The sequence below is a fragment of the Lethenteron reissneri genome, chromosome 21, assembly GCF_015708825.2.
Source record: "Lethenteron reissneri isolate LAM-NWPU_2019-01 chromosome 21, ASM1570882v1, whole genome shotgun sequence".
In the NCBI taxonomy this organism is placed as follows: domain Eukaryota; kingdom Metazoa; phylum Chordata; class Hyperoartia; order Petromyzontiformes; family Petromyzontidae; genus Lethenteron; species Lethenteron reissneri.
In genome coordinates, this window is record NC_083799.1 from 17,440,889 (window position 1) to 17,460,773 (window position 19,885).

At 55.1% G+C, this 19,885-nt stretch overlaps 1 protein-coding gene across 1 annotated transcript in view; it reads left to right on the top strand.

Moving 5' to 3' along the window:
* Positions 1-19,885, top strand: part of LOC133345347 (rab effector MyRIP-like) — a 78,138-nt gene that overhangs the window by 30,743 nt on the left and 27,510 nt on the right. The window contains exon 3 of the mRNA XM_061556026.1: positions 13,198-13,419. Within this exon, the coding sequence (XP_061412010.1) occupies positions 13,198-13,419 (222 nt within the window). The remainder of the gene's footprint in view (positions 1-13,197; positions 13,420-19,885) is intronic.

The window sequence follows — 19,885 nt, forward strand, 5'->3', positions numbered from 1 at the left end:
CTGGAGAGTGCGAGAGAGGGAAAAAAAACAACGGTCCACAAATATCACGCATCATTTAACACGACAGCGCACGAAATTATTATTAATGGTGTGCACATTACAACTCTCTTGGTCATATTCCACGTGGTGCTGTGGGCAAAGCACCAGACTAAGTAATTGGAAAGTTGTGAATTTAAATCCTTTGCCAAAAGGTCAACTCGTCGTGCTGTTCCTCTGCAGTCAATAAATATGAGTGTAGCTTCATGGGAATTTACTCACTATGCAGTGGTTCACCTGTGGTGAGATCATTCCCTGCCACAGGAACGTGGAATTTATGCCACGTTACCGATGGCCCGGGACTGCCATCGGAAATAAATTTACTGCTCTGGGCAGGGTGACACTTCAATTGCTTTTTCGATAATGAAAGTTGCGACCTATTTTTTAAATATTTACTGTAATATACACCGGCCTTAATATCGCGTGGAAATATTTTCTGGGTCACTGGTAGACTGGAGTATCCATACCGATAGGTGTCCTGGATGTGGTCTGCCGGGTGCAAACATATTTTCTGGATCGGTTTGCATGTTCTCCCCATGGTTGTGGTTTTTTCCCTCCACATTTAGAAATCGACATGCATTTGCAGTATTTGGTTCACTATAAATTTCCACTTGATAAGCCATTTCCGATTGGCGCGGTTGGCTAGGTGTGGTGTGAAAGAAGTTAAATGTTCTTTGGGTCTTTCGGTAAAGTCACGTTGATATAAAAATTATAAAATTATAAAAACGTCGTAATTTTTGTTATCATTTTATTATATTTCTATCTACGTGACTTTACCGAAAGACCCAAAGAATGTGAATTCCTGCAGTCACGAAAGCTTTAAGTCAAAAAGTCCAATGTACATGCTTACGAACATCTTCGTTTAGCTAGAGAGCCAGGTTGCTTCTGAAAAGAGCTATATAGCTCAGTGTGCCTTACCTGGTAAAATAAAAATAGTTTAGATCATAATCTCTCCAGATTGCTGTCAAAATGGGTACCACTGTGTTGAAAGTCAACAGTTGTCATCCTATGGATGGGCTGGTTATTGTCATGGCAGTCAGTCCATCATTCCAATTGGCACGGTTGGCTACGTACGGTGCGAAAGAAGATCACCGTACGTACAAGCGTACATTTCATGTGTGATAGCCAGGTCGCTTACGAAAAAGATCTGCAAAGCTCAGTGGGCTCTTACTTTGCGAGCGCAGTTCGTTTCTCCGGGGGGTGGTGGCGAGGCACGCGCCATGCTCGGACGATTTACGGCGTGGAACCGGGTGTACCGTTGGTGGAGAAGTAATTGACATCGCCGCCGCACTCGAGGCGTGGAGGGGAACGGGCACGCTGTCGTGCGCAGCGATCCGTCCTTTTTATTTTTTATTACCACTACCGCTACTACTAACTACTACGCAAGCGTTTGAGTCATCGTGTAAATTTCCACGGGCGATTCGCTAATGAAGGGGCATGTGTGTAATTACGAGGGCTGCGGCAGGCCGACAGGCAGCCTCGCTGGACGACGCGTTCGGGACGCACGATGGAGAAGGCAATTTGTTGGGTGCTCTGACCAGCACGGCGGCTTGCGGCGTGTAACCCGCGCGGTGATTATTCAATCTGAGCCTTGTCTCCTCGGGAATGGGGGGGGGGGGGTATGCTCGTAAATGGTTCGTGGCGTTGCAGTGGTGAAGGTGAAAATAATAATAATTGTCGTTGTTATTTTTGCTCCCGTTAGATTAAACGGCGGGGTTTCTCCCAATTTAATTACGACAAAAAAATTTAATTGCTTTATTGTCGCGTTATAAAAGGAGGGTGTAGCTATGCGAGGTTATTGCAGAAAATCCGACCATGTTGTTTCAGTGTCTATGAGAAGCCGTGAACAACCGTGATAGTATTTTGACAGTTAAAGACACTGAAAAGATCATCAGGAATATCAGAATATTGATAGCCCCCATCCCCCTCGCCGGCTGGTCTGATGAGTCCAATTTGCCTGCTGATACCTCCGAATGCCCCTGGTAATGCCGTCCAGAACGTCAGGATGTTGCAATGTACGATGTGCCGGGAGGATGTAGAGGTAAAAATATTATTTTATTTGAAAAAATTAACTCGTAAAAACAAAGTTTTTCACTATAAATCCTTTATATGCGTGGCGGCTAGAGTCCTCTCGTCCTCTGGCTTGAGATGGCTGCCACCTATGGGTCAGATGATTGCCTGCCACCATTAAGCAATTGGTAATTAAATATAAAAAAAAATTCCTAAAAGTGTAAAATTTTGGAATTTTTTTTCACAAAAATACATTGTCACGCACAACGAGTCTGTGTGCAAAATGTCAGCTCGATTGGATCACGGGAAGTGGGTTAAATAACGACCGAAAGATTTGCACGGTCGTAAGTGTGCAAGCAAGCAGGCAAGTGAACTTAATATAAAGGATTTAAAAAAGAACGTCAACGGTGGTTTAATCATTACCCTGTCACTTACCCAGGAAAAGCATCGCAACGAGTCTCAAGGCTTCATGTGTTTCATGAGGATCCTGCCAAGGCTGTAATTCCCCCCCCCCTCCCCCCAAGTCACACGCAGGAAGAGATAACGCTTAAAACATATAAATATACTAGCGGGAAGTACCCGGCATTGCCCGGGTCTTAAAAATATTTTAAAACTATTCTTAAGAATCTAACAGCAGTGCGTACTGACTGGTGGTACCTGCTATGATTACAGCAGTGCATACCGACTGTAGTGGTACCTGCTATGATTACAGGAGTGCATGCTGATTGTGGTGGTACCTGCTAAGATTACAGCAGTGCATACCGACTTTGGTGGTACCTGCTATCACTACAGTAGTACATGCTGACTCTATAGCAGTATTTATCGACTCTATAGCACAAAGTACTGACCTGAGAGAGTGGCGTGGTGAGGCCTAGTCCCGTGCAGAGCCTCTGGCCTCGCCTAGATTGTCTAGCCGCCCGAGGTGGAATCTTGGCAGGCTGGGGCTGGGCTGCTACCCCTGACCCCCTCCCCCCCCCAGCCACGATGTCCCCGGCCGCTCTGCAGTAATATATACGGCATATAGTGGTAGTATCTACAGACTGTATAGTAGTGAAGTGTTGTTGAAGACGCGTGGACAACGGGGTAAGGCACACGTATTTATTTACACAAAGGGCTTACAGTACTAGAGGGATGTATCGGCCCCCTCACCCGTACAACTGGGAATTCACCCCTAGCTAGCCTTCCTAGCTGAGTCCTCCGCTAACGGGCTAGGGGAGGCTGTCTGGCCCGACACTGGTTAGTCGGGCTACGGTACCCGGAATCCCAGAGGTCTGACTCTGGTTCCGGGACCACGCCACTGGCTCCAGCCTGCACTGCCCTTACAAGGGCGGCGTCCCAGGGGGAGTCCAGGGCTTATCTGGCTGGTCTTCTCTCTTCCCTTAACTACTCTAAGACTGAGCCCCGAGCTCTCTGGCTCAACCCTTTTTATACCCCGTTAGAGGATCGAAACCCCCCTCACGCCGTCCAGTACGGACGTCGTTGCGGGCACCACCCCGTGTGCTCACGGAGACCCCGCCCACTGTGTCTGTTTTCCATTAGCCCCTATGTAAACAGCCCTACACAAACAGACCCTCTGTAACAGCCCTACATCACCCCCCCCTGTACAGCTCGCAGCCGTCCCGGCTGCAACAACTTTCAATAAAGGTTATTCAACCCCTGGATCCCCGCGTGTGCCTTAAAAAAACGTTTTTAACGCTAACTTGAAGGAACCAACAGTAACAACAACAACAACGACAATGACAACAACAAAACCCTCAACCCTGAAAGGGAACAATCCGACGCACCCCCCCCGAATAAATACGGATACCGTAAAAACGAGCTATATACAATTTGTAGCGAAGCCACAATGCACACAACAGCAGGTGAGCCCAACGTACGCGAATGCAATGGGCAGGGGACACCCCCCCCCCCCCACACAACACACAATGAACACAACATATATATACAAATCTTGCGGTTCCTCAACAGTCTGCGCATTTTTGCGCGTGTCCTTGCGGTTTCACAACAGTTTGCGCATTTTTGCGCGTGTCCTTGCGGCGGGCCCCTCACACGGGGGAACCCCGGGTGGCGGACCGTCAGGTGGCAATCGTCCGTCCGGGAGCGGGGCCTCCTCTGATGCCTCGTGACTGTTGGTATCCCCAGAAGGGGTGGTCGGGCGTGAGCCCGTCAGTCTCGATGTACCTGGAGGTGGCACGGCCGGCAAGGCATTAGGTGAGCGCGGTGGGGACGGACCTAGTGAGTCGGTCGACCCCCCACACGTCTGGCCACGCATGTGTGAAGTGGGTTTGTGTGCCGCGACGAAAGGTTTCAACCGAGAGGGGTGCACGAACCATCGCCGCTTCCCCCAACGAATGCGCACGCACTGTGGTCGCAGGACCTCGACCACTTCCACAGGCCCCCGCCACGGTCGCGCCAGCTTTGGGGAGGTAGCCAGGGGTACTTGGGGACAGTGCAACCATGCCCTGTCCCCCGGTTTCCACTGTATGACATGCGCTCGACCCAACCTGAGGCGCTCGTTCGCCTTTTGACGGAGGTCCGAGTTTAACCTCGCAGCATCCCGTGCCTCTGTTAACTTAGCCAAATTAAATTTGACGTGGTCAGCCAATTTTGTTTTACCTTGCTGGTCGGGGATCTGCAGCTGGGCGCGAACAGGCGGGTCGGGTTCGCGACCGTACATAAGGTAAAAGGGGGAAAACCCCGTAGCTGCATGGGGTGCCATCCGATATGCCGCCAAGACCCCCTGAATATGCAGGTCCCAATCAGTCTGGGAATCTGAGACCTGCTGTGCCATCATTGACGAAATGGTGCGATGCAGGCGCTCGACCATTCCGTCAGTCTGTGGGTGATACGGGGAGGTCCGAATTTTCTTTGTGCCTAAGAGGTCACAGACTTGTTTAAGTAATTTGCTGGAAAAATTTTTACCCTGGTCGGTCAGCAGCCGTTCCGGGGCACCTTTGTCCAGAACGTATCCCTGAACAAAGGCGTCCACGATGGCTGCTGCCGACTGGTTGGCAAGGGGCCAGGCCATGGGCCAGCGCGTAAAATACTCGACACCTGTCAGCAAATACTTATTGCCCCTGGGGGTGGCGGGAAATGGGCCCAAGATGTCCAGTGCGACCAGCTCATTTATTCTGGACACCTTGATCGATTGTAAAGGCGGGTTAGACTCCCGCGCCGGCGGTTTCCGCTGCGCACACCGCGGGCATGAACTCAGAAGATCCCCCACATCCTTTGTCATACCAGGCCAAAAAAAATCTAGCTGTATTAGTGCAAGGGTCTTTAGAGTCCCCAGATGTAACAGGCGCTCATGCGCGGCCCACACCACTTTGCCTCGCAACTCCGAAGGGACGACCAGCCGATGTCGCTGTGATTTTGCGTCCCAGTGCATGAGCAGACCCTGTACCATTTCCCATGCACCCGAATCACCTTTCACCCGGCCAGCACCCCCGACGCGACGACGCCACCCGAGGAGGGAGGTGTCCTCCATTTGGAGGCGCCCCCACTCAGTGACGGGCAACCCCAACAGGGAATCCCTTCCCTGTTGTTCGATAGAATTATCAGCCAGTGGCTCGTCATCGTCGGTGGCTGCCAGGATCGGGACCGATGCGTCCCCTGAAGGTCTGCAACGTCCCGACCCCAGGAGGCATGCACATTCCGAAGCGGTTGGCATGCGTGACAGAGCGTCCGCGTTGGTATGGCGAACGCCCTTACGGTAAGTGGTCTCAAAATCAAAATCCTGGAGAACCTCCAACCATCGAGACAACTGTCCCGATGGTTGTTGAACCCGCAGGGCATACTGTAGTGCCGCATGATCTGTGCGGACGGTGAAATGCCGACCGTACAGATATGGGCGGTACTGTTGGATGAAAAAAACAATTGCCAACAGTTCTCTACGGGTAACACAATATCTCTGCTCCGCAGGAGACAACACCCGACTACCGTATGCGACCACCCGTTCAACGCCATCAACCACCTGGGAAAGCACACCCCCAATACCCGTGTTGCTCGCATCGGTGTCGAGCAAAAAGGGTTTCGAAAAATCAGGGTAGATCAAGGGAGGGGCTTTCACCAGGGCGTCCCGAAGGGAACGGAACGCAGCCTCCTCCTCTTGACCCCAGTGGAAACGAACCCCTTTAGATGTTAGAGCGTGCAGGGGTTTTGCAATTGTTGCAAAATCAGCAACAAACCGTCGATAATACGACGCGAACCCAATAAAACTCCTGACCTCTCCCACTGTGGTGGGAGTCGGCCAGGAGCTGACACACTGCGTTTTGGCGGGATCGGTAGCAATACCCGAGCGTCCCACGATGTGCCCCAAATAACGCACCGAATCACGCAACAAATGGCATTTTTGGGGCTTAAATTTCAAATTAGCAGCCCGCATCTTTAGGAAAACTGCCCGCAACCTCTGGAGATGGTCATCAAAAGTTTTACTAAAGACGATAACGTCATCCAAATAAATGAGGCACGACTCCCATTGCAGTCCAGCCAAAACCAATTCCATCAACCGCTGGAAAGTTGCCGGCGCTGAGTGCAAGCCCATCGGCAACCTGTTGAATTGAAACAAGCCGTGCGGTGTACGAAAAGCAGTTTTAGGCTTAGACTCATCATCCAGAGGAAGCTGCCAGAATCCCGAAAGTAAATCGAGTGTGGAAAAGAATCGCGCTCCCGCCAAAGCGTCAAGCGATTCATCCATCCGAGGGAGCGGGTATGCGTCGGCAACCGAAATTTTATTAAGACGCCGGAAGTCAACGCAAAACCGCAACGAACCGTCCTGTTTTTTAACCAGGACGATCGGCGCTCCCCAAGGGCTGGTGGAAGGAGAAATGATGTCCGCGGCTAACATGTCATCAACAGCCGATTTGACATGTTCCTTTTCGGCGGGACTCAACCGAAACGGATTTTGGCAAATTGGCGCGCTGTCACCCGTGTCAATATGGTGACGCAGCAAGTGAGTGCAGCCCAAATCATATTTATCTCGACTAAAAACGTCGGAAAATTCTCGCAATAGCGTTTTAAGTTGTTGACGCTCTGAATCGGACAGGTCCGTCGATCCCGCACAAAGCGCCTCGAGCCACCCTTCATCGCTGTCCGAACGCGGTCGCGACGCAGGGACAGTGTTGACGGAATTGACGGCGGGCTCCTCACACGGCACCGGCGTTGCGTGAGCAAGCACGGTCCCCTGTGGGAGCACCACCGTCCGCGAGCCCACGTTTAGGACCGCGATGAAGGGTTCACTATCCCCTCTCACTATGGTCTGGGCCGGTAGTAAATCAGGTCCACTAACCCCGGCCCTAGACGGTCCCAACAGTACCCCTTGCGCCCCGGCACCCTTAACGAGGGGCCGCCGAAGCTTCAAGGGCACCAACATTTGCGTTCCCGGAGGAACGCGTACCGTTCTCTCCACGAACGCCGGCACCGTCGCGAACGCCGTCCGAGTCGCAACTGGTGATGGCAGGAACGCCATGCGTCTGCCCGATGGAAGTTCTATGCACCCCTGGTCGATCAAAATTACAATCGGCATTTTGGCCAGGAAGTCCGTCCCCAGCAGGCACGGAACCGCCAGCGAGGACGAAACAAAAATCGGCCCAGACAATTTAATTTCCCCAATACAAATTTGGGCACGAATTTGTCCGATGATGCCAAGTGAGCCCCCGTTAGCCGCATAGAATGGTACGTTAACAGGCATCAAAGGACGGCTCCGGACAGGGAGAATATTGTAAATTAATTCCGAAATAATAGTCGCCGATGCCCCCGTATCGACCAGGATGCGCACTTCCACCCCGTCGATATATCCTACAACGGCCGACGACCCCGACGATGCGGCAACCACACGATCGGCCAGCACGGACCACTGGCCGGGTTCGATATGGGTACCCGGAGTGGTGCGTGATGGTGCGATGGTGCGTGATACCGGCCCCCCTCTCGTCGCGGTGTTTGAGTGCGTGACGGGTGTGTGTGTGGGCCAAACGTGTGGGGTGCCGCGACTCGCCGGTTTTTGACGGTGGAGCTTGGGATGAGGCCCGTCGTCCCGGTGAGGTGTCGTCCCGCGCTGACGAGGAGAGCGGCACCCCGAGGCGACGTGGCCCCGGACGCCGCAGTTATAACACCGCGGGAGCGACGTCGGAGGTGACGAGTGGTCGGAACGGCCTGACCCGTCCTGGCCCGGCCGTGCACTCGCCGCCTGTTGCCGTCGGTGGTCGACGGCGTAGAGTTCCTCCGTCGGAAGGGTGGCTGCAGCCACCGCACGCCCCGCCGATGCCCTGCTGGCTTTGCGTCGAAGCGACAGGAGGTTTGCGTGGAGGAGCCGCGCCGCCTGGAGCGATGTCATTTCCGCGTCCTCCTGTGCGACGACAGCGATGTCTAGATCGTCGGCCAGGAGGAGTATCTTCTCCGTTACCATAGCGTCGATGCCGTCATCATCCATCCGGGGGAAGGCCGACTTGGCCATCGCCAGGAGGCTCGTTCGGTACGCTAAGGGCGACTCCTTCTCTCCCCGCTTGCGGTCGTAGAACTCTTGTCTGCATTCCGCCGACGGTCCGTAGACCCCTCCCAGCAGCTGCAGCGCCATCGGTAACGTGGAGCGCCTTTCCTTTGGTGCCGATGTTAGGGCGGCAAGCGCGTCGCCGTCCAGGAGCGCCGGCAGGGCGCTGAGAGCTTCTTCGTCCGTCCATTTAGCCATCTCCTGGTGGGCGAGGAAGCGTCTTTGAAAGCCGCTCCAGTCGCCCTCTGCGCCCACGAATTCTTTAAGCGGGGGCAGCCTTTGGTGTAGCGCAGCGGCTGCCGTGGAGTCCCGTGGACTGCTGCCTCCCCGACTCGGCTGCGTCTCGGCGCGAATGGCAGATGGCATCGCCTGTCGCAGCTTTGATGACGCGCCCTCCTCCGTCGTTGATGCAGCAGCCCCAGCGCGGCCGATGTCGGACCCCAGGTTGAGGTTGGCCACGCCCCTAGCGGTCGCTGCGTCGATGGCGGGAATTTCAAAATTTAAATCTTCAGAAATGGCGGGAAGGCGCTCCACACGCCGGTTCCTCTCGCCCCGCGGTGGACCACCAGCCGCCAGCCGTGTGATGTCCCCCAGCGCAGCGGCAGCGGCGTAGAGCAGTTCCGCCAGCCTCTCATGAGCCAGCCTCAGGTCGTCTCCGCGCTGCTCCTCTTCATGGCGATGCTCCGGTAAGCCCGCATCCGGCCCCGGCTGCACGTCGTCTAGTAGAGCCATCTCGGGCTCGGCAATTTCGGCGGCGTCCTCCGCCCGCTGTTCCCTGGCTCGAGCTGTTTGGCGCGTGTCCATGTTCTTGGTTCTTCTGACGCCAGATGAAGTGTTGTTGAAGACGCGGGACAACGGGGTAAGGCACACGTATTTATTTACACAAAGGGCTTACAGTACTAGAGGGATGTATCGGCCCCCTCACCCGTACAACTGGGAATTCACCCCTAGCTAGCCTTCCTAGCTGAGTCCTCCGCTAACGGGCTAGGGGAGGCTGTCTGGCCCGACACTGGTTAGTCGGGCTACGGTACCCGGAATCCCAGAGGTCTGACTCTGGTTCCGGGACCACGCCACTGGCTCCAGCCTGCACTGCCCTTACAAGGGCGGCGTCCCAGGGGGAGTCCAGGGCCTATCTGGCTGGTCTTCTCTCTTCCCTTAACTACTCTAAGACTGAGCCCCGAGCTCTCTGGCTCAACCCTTTTTATACCCCGTTAGAGGATCGAAACCCCCCTCACGCCGTCCAGTACGGACGTCGTTGCGGGCACCACCCCGTGTGCTCACGGAGACCCCGCCCACTGTGTCTGTTTTCCATTAGCCCCTATGTAAACAGCCCTACACAAACAGACCCTCTGTAACAGCCCTACATCAGTAATAATTGCACGCATAGGGGTGGGGTGGACATGAGACAGTGAAGAATTTCCTTGAGCGTTTAGTAAATTTTTATAGGATTTTTTACGCGAACGAAAATGTCCCCCTCACTCCCACCGAAGGCGTGCGACTTGGCATTGGCCGCCCTCCACACCAAAGGCACATGAGTTGGTATAGTCGTGCATGCGTCATAAATAAATAAGCAGCGCACAGAAATCGCACAAAATCGGTAATTAAACAATTTAAAAGTTGACGGATGTGAAAAAGGAATTGCTCTTTCTCACCGTGGGGCTTACGGCGTGGTACCTGGATTTTTTTCTTTTTTTACGTAAACCATGCACGCGACCACACCAACCCCGCTACAAACCCACACATAGTTTTTGACTTTTATAGAAGATAGAAGAAGAAGATGTACACACGCGTGCACGTCAAAATCCTTCCCGCTGTATTGCCTCATGCTGGCCATCTCATAGCCCAGCAGGTTGAGTGTTTTAACACACATGCAATGTCAATGTGTGACCCACCAACTCCAGCTGTGTTCAGAGAGGGCAGCATTTTTTTATTGTTTCTTGTTGTAACGTTCTGACCTGCCCCTGCTGGACATGTGTGAAGAAGAGCTTTGGGGCTCATCGGATTCTTCCTGCGGTATAAATAAATATTCTCATTTGTCGTCACTCCTCGGCGTTCGCTGTAAAATCGACCGCAGGCGTCTCTGCGACGATTTCACGTTTGCCGCGTTTTTTTCCCCCCCACTCGGTACTCCCAGGTGAGGTATTTCTCGCGACGAATACTTCATCTCGACCGTCTGTCACCTCTCGGCCTGACCGCCCAGGATCGATTGCGTCTCGCGGCGCGATTGGGGCGGCCACGGCGAGGTAGTGGTCTCCTGCTTCATTGCTGGAAGGTTGATTTTGTCAGTCGCCGTTCTTTTTTGCCGAAGCCTTAAAAACTTGACAATGTCAAAATATTCGTGCCTCACAGGCTCACAAATTGCATTGTGCGATTGCCTATTTCCTCATTTCTTCTGATATGAAGCGCACGGCGGCGTTTTGTTGTTGGTGTTATTTTATCCAAGTCAAAGCAATTTGCACGTCATTCCCACCACGTTAAACGGATGATATTCCGGCGGGAGGGAGGCGCAGTCAGTCACACGCTGCAGGTGGCATTTTAAAAATGTGTAACTTTTTCACAAACCCACCGGTGCAATACTGCCATTTTTGGGACACAGGGTTGATGAGTCACGCGAAGATCACCGTGAGCTGTGAGACTCCCCACTGAATGAGCTATGAGGAGGGTTCAGTGGATGGCGGCATATCAATATAAGGTTTATGATCCAGTCGTGCAGATTTTTTTTTGTTTACATGATTCTCTCGTGGTCGTATGCGTTTGTTTCCTCTGGGTAATCTGGTTTCCTTTCAACGGATAATAACAAATACTCAATAGGTAAGAAGTTGGCCAATTTTTTTAAAAATTATTTATCCTTTTAAATGTACAGTTGAGACTCTGTGTTGCTTTCCACATTATACTCCAGCCCCTCTATTTACATTAATGTGGTGGCAATGAGTCACTTCAGAATGTATAACGTATAACTACAGCACATTATCAATAGAAAGTGAACTCCAGACTGTGCCTGGCAGTCAATATAATCGCATTGCTCTTCTAACTCTTACTTATATGAGAACTTAATGTATTATATATTCACACTTATATGTACATTGGGTAGAGTGGTGGCACAGTGGTTAACCTACTGAGATTTTGAGCCCGGTGAACACCGAGTTAGATTCGCACGGCCAACATCAGTGACGAGTGATTGTTGAATAGATTTCTGGGACTCGCCTCCCCCCCACTTTACTAACCCACGCTGACCAGCACGGCCAAAAAGTCGCCCTACGACCAACAATGGCATGGGGAGACCTTCATCCAACAGTGGATTGACCATGGAGCGAGGTGACTTCCCATGCTTTAGTAGTTGGCCACTTAATCTGCGTTACCCAGTGATGCTGCTCTACATCCCGGAGCCCTGCGGGTGCAGCCTTGTCAGAGTGATGATGGGGTGGGGGGTCAAGGTGATTTTCCGCGAGTAATAAATTTAGCCTTCTCAACGCTCAGAAACAATCGGAGTAATTACCCCTTAATCACCGAGCCGGTCATAACCCAAGCCAGGCGTGACATGCCGCAGTTACAAGGCAGACGTTAATTAAGATTCGGGAGGCCTTAATTAAGACACCGACGCATTATTCACGGTGGGGCCTGCTGTGTACCGTTTCAATCTTATGGGCTGTGCGTCTCTTTCAATTTATTTTGCTCAATTTAAGTGCGCATATTTTTTTGTAACATTCCAAACAAATATGCACTTTGTGTAGTAACAGTTTTTTTTGCCATCTGTAATGGGTGGCCTTCATCCGGCAGTGACGAGATCATGGCTGATGTTGATGGTGTATGGGTGGCGGGTTTGTCACAGTGGTGACGCTTGCACATCGGCAAGAAAGCCCTGGGTTCGATTTCTGCCTTGGGTGCCTCTCTGTGTGGAGTTTGTATGTTCTACCTGTGTTCTGCTTGGAATTCCTCCGGGTTGCTTGGCATCCTCCACATAGCTAAAAAAAACACCATTCATTGTAATATAAATATTTGCTGAAAAGCATCGATATGCGACAAAATAACCAGCATCTCCACTTGCTGCTGCGAAAACTTGGCAGGACCTCTCCTAACAAAGAGTCTTGAGACTCGGTGAGGCTTTGCTGTATAAACAAATGTGATGATGATGAAAAAAATAATCGGTGGGACGGTGGCAGAGCGCCTGACTAACCATCGGAAAGACGAAGGTTTAAATTCCCGCTTGACGGAGCGGGCTGACGTACGATCGGGACTTGAACCCTGCGACCTTCCGACTGTGAATCAAGCTTCCCACCACAGGGACTGGGTGGCTGGATTTACGACACTTAACAAACACGCACAAATACAAAGATCCCCCGTGTAGCCTTAACAGACTGTAGGGGCAAGTTAGCGGGTAGCCACCTATAAAGGGGTGGTACGACACACGAAGGGGGCCCGGCCGCCTTTGTCTCCCCAGTGGCGATGTTTACACACCGCACCGGGTACTCATTTGAGGTCGAGACTACGTATGGGAGGCTCAGGACCGGTTCAGATAATTGTCATCGGGTTCTTAGCGCAGAGTCGCACCAAACCGTTGCACTCCCGCACACACATGCGCACACAGACAGGCAGGCTTACCCGTGAGTGTGTGTGTGTGATTAATGTTACTATTCTTTCTGTGTTATCATCATCATCATATTTGTCAGCGACCTGAAGCAGCGTCTCGTGGAGGAGGAGAGCAAGCGAGTCATCCTGTCGCGCCAAGACAACTTCAACGAGCGCCACTGCATCCGCTGCTGCGTCGCCTTCCACTTGCTGCTCAACGCCGCCCACCGCTGCCTCGACTGCTGCTACAACGTGTGCAGCCGCTGCGCACTGCGCAGCGAGAGCGAGCGCGGTTGGAGGTGCCGCGTCTGCATCGACACGTGGTGAGGACGCGCCGCGCCGGCAGCGCCGCGGGGGTCGCTCGAGGTGCGCGCCCCCACCCCCCACCCCCCAACCCCCACCCGCCCGCCCGCCCGTCCGCGGGTCCGCCCACGAGACGATTGGACGATGGGAGGATCTATCCGATACATTCGGTGGCGTTAGCGCTGTTGGCGTTTGGCGCGGTTCACGAATTGAAATGGGGGGGGGGGGCGTGGAGATCCCCCACCCTCCACCCCCCCCAACCCGAACCCAGCGCCAGGGCCCCCCCAGTCACGCGGTCGCCGGTGCAGTTGCACCGCCTGCGCGCTCGATAAGCGATGCCACCGTTGCATGCGTGATGAAATGATCGATGACAATTTCTGCAAACGTAGTAGCGGCCGTGTTTGCGATCGAGGCTCGACTGGAGAGCCGCCGAAGGGGGTGGGTGGGGGGGAATCTCCCGAAGCGACTCGCAAACCTCAAAACGGTGGCAATTCGTGAAGTCGCCGGTGGGTGGGTGGGTGGGGGGCTTGTTGCTGATTTGGTTACGGCCACATGAGTGCTATGTAGGTGGGGGTCACAGGTCACGGAGCGATGGCCTTAACAGTGACTGCTTTTTTAAATCCTTTATATTAAGTTCGCGTGCTTGCTTGCTTGCTTGCGTGCTTGCTTGTTTGCTTGCGTGCTTGCTTGCTTGCTTGCGTGCTTGCTTGCTTGCTTGCGTGCTTGCTTGCTTAGGACCGTGCAAATCTTTCGGTCGTTTTTTAACCCACTTTCCGTGATCCAATCGAGCTGACATTTTGCACACAGACTCGTTGTGCGTGACAATTAATTTTCGTGAAAAAATGTTTCCCAAATTTTACACTGTTTAGGGAATTTTTTGTAAAATATTTAATTACCAATTGCTTAATACTGGCAGACAATCATCTGACCCATAGGTGGCAGCCATCTCAAGCCAGAGGACGAGAGGACTCTAGCCGCCACGCATATAAAGGATTTATAGTGAAAAACTTTGTTTTTACGGGTTATACTTGTTTTCCGTAAACCTACGTGCCCCCCCCCCCCTTACGTATCAACGCGTGCGTGTGTCTCTCTCTTTTTAACGAGCACGTGTCCTCGTGATCACTCTCGGCCATGCCGCCGCTGTTATAATGATTGCCGCCGTTGCGCTTTGACAGTCGGCATTATAGCCATCGTTGTTTGGTGCAACCGTCGCCGTCATTGGCACGGGTGGCATCGTGATCATCACTCTCGTCGTCACCATCATAACCAGCATCGTCATCACCAACATTGGCATCATCGCCATCATCATGTATGCAAGTCGAACTTCTTTGGCGCCGTACGGAGCCAACCATCATCATAATTTTTGTCAACATTGTATTTGATCAGGCCAGAGCTCACTGAATATGGAATCTGCTTCACAAGTGATTTCTGAATTAAAGAAAAATGACAACAATCAATCAGTGGTCATACTTGTGCGGGAGAATGAAGGCAAAGGGCAAAATAAAAGTAACTATGCTGCCTCTAAATTACGCACATTTGTTAGCTGCACCAAGAGGATCGATGCTGACGTCGGGAGAGAATAACTAAGCTGCATTATTTGTGTATTTGTGTATGCCCCGCGAACGCTGCCAGGGGCAAATTCGAGCCCCAACCTCCGTCTCCTCCTCGTCCTCCTCCCCCCGTGTCCCTGGCACAGTCGCACCACGGGAGTCTACGGCCCCCGACGGCCGCCCCCACCGGCGGGGGGGGGGGGGAGTCTGCGGCCGTGGAGCTGTGCCCTGCTGCCGCCACGGTCATTTGTATTCCGGTGACGTCCGGCGCTCGCTGCAGTCGCGCCCGTTCCCTGCGTGTCGATTCGCTGCGCCCCAACCAAAATCCTCCCCCTCCTCACCCCTCATCGCCCCCCCCCGCCTCCCTTACACCCCGCTCCCCCCGTCCCCCCCCGCAACCGCCGCCCGAGAAAATAAATCTGCGTTCATCCTCGTAGATCTCGAGTCGAGGAGATTTCCTCCGGCGAGAGCTGTCGGGCGTTGGAGGGTGGCGGGGGGCCGGCGTGTCTCCTGCTAAAAAGCCGGCACTCGGCGGTCGTGGAAATTCCACGCCTGCGCTCGGGGGCGCCGTCGCGAGCGGCCGAGTGGGTGGTCGGGGCTCGCTGTGTCACGACGGCGGGTGCAATCGTAACGATAGAAGTGATGTCCTTTACGCCGTGTGCGCAATGTTTCACGGGCGTCACGTGACCGTGACTCCTGGTGTGCGGAGCCGAGCTCGGTGTTATTCGAAAGCCGGGCGGAAGGCGGTGGGGACCTTTGAGAAAGATTGCAGACGCTGGGGCTGTCACGTGAGAATCGACGCCTGGCAGTGAGAGTCGTAGCCCTCGTTGTAGAGCGGAGGCGGTTGTGAGTCGTTCCTGCAGAGAGTTTGGCTGTGAGCTGTAGTGCAGGGTGACAGGAGCTGTGGTGCAGGGTGACAGGAGCTGTAGTGCAGAGTGGCAGGAGCTGTGGTGCAGGGTGACAGGAGCTGTGGTTCAGGGTGACAACAGCTGTGGTGCAGAGTGGCAGGAGCTGTAGTGCAGGGTGACAACAGCTGTGGTGCAGAGTGACAGGAGCTGTAGTGCAGGGTGACAGGAGCTGTGGCGCAGGGTGACAGGAGCTGTGGTGCAGAGTGACAGGAGCTGTGGTGCAGGGTGACAGGAGCTGTAGTGCAGGGTGACAGGAGCTGTGGTGCAGGGTGACAGGAGCTGTAGTGCAGAGTGACAGGAGCTGTGGTGCAGGGTGACAGGAGCTGTGGTGCAGGGTGACAGGAGCTGTGGTGCAGGGTGACAGGAGCTGTAGTGCAGAGTGACAGCAGCTGTGGTGCAGGGTGACAGGAGCTGTGGCGCAGGGTGACAGGAGCTGTGGTGCAGGGTGACAGGAGCTGTGGTGCAGGGTGACAGGAGCTGTGGTGCAGGGTGACAGGAGCTGTGGTGCAGGGTGACAGGAGCTGTGGTGCAGGGTGACAGGAGCTGTGGTGCAGGGTGACAGGAGCTGTGGTGCAGAGTGACGGGAGCTGTGGTGCAGGGTGACAGGAGCTGTGGTGCAGGGTGACGGGAGCTGTTGTGCAGGGTGACAGGAGCTGTTGTGCAGGGTGACAGGAGCTGTAGTGCAGAGTGACAGCAGCTGTGGTGCAGGGTGACAGGAGCTGTAGTGCAGGGTGACAGGAGCTGTGGTGCAGGGTGACAGGAGCTGTGGTGCAGGGTGACAGGAGCTGTGGTGCAGGGTGACAGGAGCTGTGGTGCAGGGTGACAGGAGCTGTGGTGCAGGGTGACAGGAGCTGTAGTGCAGAGTGACAGGGGCTGTAGTGCAGGGTGACAGGAGCTGTAGTGCAGAGTTACAGGAGCTGTGGTGCAGGGTGACAGGAGCTGTAGTGCAGGGTGACAGGAGCTGTAGTGCAGAGTGACAGGAGCTGTGGTGCAGGGTGACAGGAGCTGTGGTGCAGGGTGACAGGAGCTGTGGTGCAGGGTGACAGGAGCTGTAGTGCAGGGTGACAGGAGCTGTGGTGCAGGGTGACAGGAGCTGTAGTGCAGAGTGACAGGAGCTGTAGTGCAGAGTGACAGGAGCTGTGGTGCAGGGTGACAGGAGCTGTGGTGCAGGGTGACAGGAGCTGTAGTGCAGGGTGACAGGAGCTGTGGTGCAGGGTGACAGGAGCTGTAGTGCAGGGTGACAGGAGCTGTAGTGCAGAGTGACAGGAGCTGTAGTGCAGAGTGACAGGAGCTGTGGTGCAGGGTGACAGGAGCTGTGGTGCAGGGTGACAGGAGCTGTTGTGCAGGGTGACAGGAGCTGTAGTGCAGGGTGACAGGAGCTGTGGTGCAGGGTGACAGGAGCTGTTGTGCAGGGTGACAGGAGCTGTGGTGCAGGGTGACAGGAGCTGTGGTGCAGGGTGACAGGGGCTGTGGTGCAGGGTGACAGGAGCTGTGGTGCAGGGTGACAGGAGCTGTGGTGCAGGGTGACAGCAGCTGTGGTGCAGGGTGACAGGAGCTGTGGTGCAGGGTGACAGGAGCTGTGGTGCAGGGTGACAGGAGCTGTGGTGCAGGGTGACAGGGGCTGTGGTGCAGGGTGACAGGAGCTGTGGTGCAGGGTGACAGGAGCTGTGGTGCAGGGTGACAGGAGCTGTTGTGCAGGGTGACAGGAGCTGTGGTGCAGGGTGACAGGAGCTGTGGTGCAGGGTGACAGGGGCTGTGGTGCAGGGTGACAGGAGCTGTGGTGCAGGGTGACAGGAGCTGTGGTGCAGAGTGACAGCAGCTGTGGTGCAGGGTGACAGGAGCTGTGGTGCAGGGTGACAGGAGCTGTGGCGCAGGGTGACAGCAGCTGTGGTGCAGAGTGACAGGAGCTGTGGCGCAGGGTGACAGGAGCTGTGGCGCAGGGTGACAGGAGCTGTAGTGCAGGGTGACAGGAGCTGTGGTGCAGGGTGACGGGAGCTGTGGTGCAGGGTGACGGGAGCTGTGGTGCAGGGTGACAGGGGCTGTGGTGCAGGGTGACAGGAGCTGTGGTGCAGGGTGACAGGAGCTGTAGTGCAGGGTGACAGCAGCTGTGGTGCAGGGTGACGGGAGCTGTGGTGCAGGGTGACAGGGGCTGTGGTGCAGGGTGACAGGAGCTGTGGTGCAGGGTGACAGGAGCTGTAGTGCAGGGTGACAGGAGCTGTGGCGCAGGGTGACAGCAGCTGTGGTGCAGGGTGACGGGAGCTGTTGTGCAGGGTGACAGGAGCTGTGGTGCAGGGTGACAGGAGCTGTAGTGCAGAGTGACAGGAGCTGTGGTGCAGGGTGACAGGAGCTGTGGTGCAGGGTGACAGGAGCTGTGGTGCAGGGTGACAGGAGCTGTAGTGCAGAGTGACAGCAGCTGTGGTGCAGGGTGACAGGAGCTGTGGCGCAGGGTGACAGGAGCTGTGGTGCAGGGTGACAGGAGCTGTGGTGCAGGGTGACAGGAGCTGTGGTGCAGGGTGACAGGAGCTGTGGTGCAGGGTGACAGGAGCTGTGGTGCAGGGTGACAGGAGCTGTGGTGCAGAGTGACGGGAGCTGTGGTGCAGGGTGACAGGAGCTGTGGTGCAGGGTGACGGGAGCTGTTGTGCAGGGTGACAGGAGCTGTTGTGCAGGGTGACAGGAGCTGTAGTGCAGAGTGACAGCAGCTGTGGTGCAGGGTGACAGGAGCTGTAGTGCAGGGTGACAGGAGCTGTGGTGCAGGGTGACAGGAGCTGTGGTGCAGGGTGACAGGAGCTGTGGTGCAGGGTGACAGGAGCTGTGGTGCAGGGTGACAGGAGCTGTGGTGCAGGGTGACAGGAGCTGTAGTGCAGAGTGACAGGAGCTGTAGTGCAGGGTGACAGGAGCTGTGGTGCAGGGTGACAGGAGCTGTGGTGCAGGGTGACAGGAGCTGTGGTGCAGGGTGACAGGAGCTGTGGTGCAGGGTGACAGGAGCTGTAGTGCAGAGTGACAGGGGCTGTAGTGCAGGGTGACAGGAGCTGTAGTGCAGAGTGACAGGAGCTGTGGTGCAGGGTGACAGGAGCTGTATTGCAGGGTGACAGGAGCTGTAGTGCAGAGTGACAGGAGCTGTGGTGCAGGGTGACAGGAGCTGTGGTGCAGGGTGACAGGAGCTGTGGTGCAGGGTGACAGGAGCTGTAGTGCAGGGTGACAGGAGCTGTGGTGCAGGGTGACAGGAGCTGTAGTGCAGAGTGACAGGAGCTGTAGTGCAGAGTGACAGGAGCTGTGGTGCAGGGTGACAGGAGCTGTGGTGCAGGGTGACAGGAGCTGTAGTGCAGGGTGACAGGAGCTGTGGTGCAGGGTGACAGGAGCTGTAGTGCAGGGTGACAGGAGCTGTAGTGCAGAGTGACAGGAGCTGTAGTGCAGAGTGACAGGAGCTGTGGTGCAGGGTGACAGGAGCTGTGGTGCAGGGTGACAGGAGCTGTTGTGCAGGGTGACAGGAGCTGTAGTGCAGGGTGACAGGAGCTGTGGTGCAGGGTGACAGGAGCTGTTGTGCAGGGTGACAGGAGCTGTGGTGCAGGGTGACAGGAGCTGTGGTGCAGGGTGACAGGGGCTGTGGTGCAGGGTGACAGGAGCTGTGGTGCAGGGTGACAGGAGCTGTGGTGCAGGGTGACAGGAGCTGTGGTGCAGAGTGACAGCAGCTGTGGTGCAGGGTGACAGGAGCTGTGGTGCAGGGTGACAGGAGCTGTTGCGCAGGGTGACAGCAGCTGTGGTGCAGAGTGACAGGAGCTGTGGCGCAGGGTGACAGGAGCTGTGGCGCAGGGTGACAGGAGCTGTAGTGCAGGGTGACAGGAGCTGTGGTGCAGGGTGACGGGAGCTGTGGTGCAGGGTGACGGGAGCTGTGGTGCAGGGTGACAGGGGCTGTGGTGCAGGGTGACAGGAGCTGTGGTGCAGGGTGACAGGAGCTGTAGTGCAGGGTGACAGCAGCTGTGGTGCAGGGTGACGGGAGCTGTGGTGCAGGGTGACAGGGGCTGTGGTGC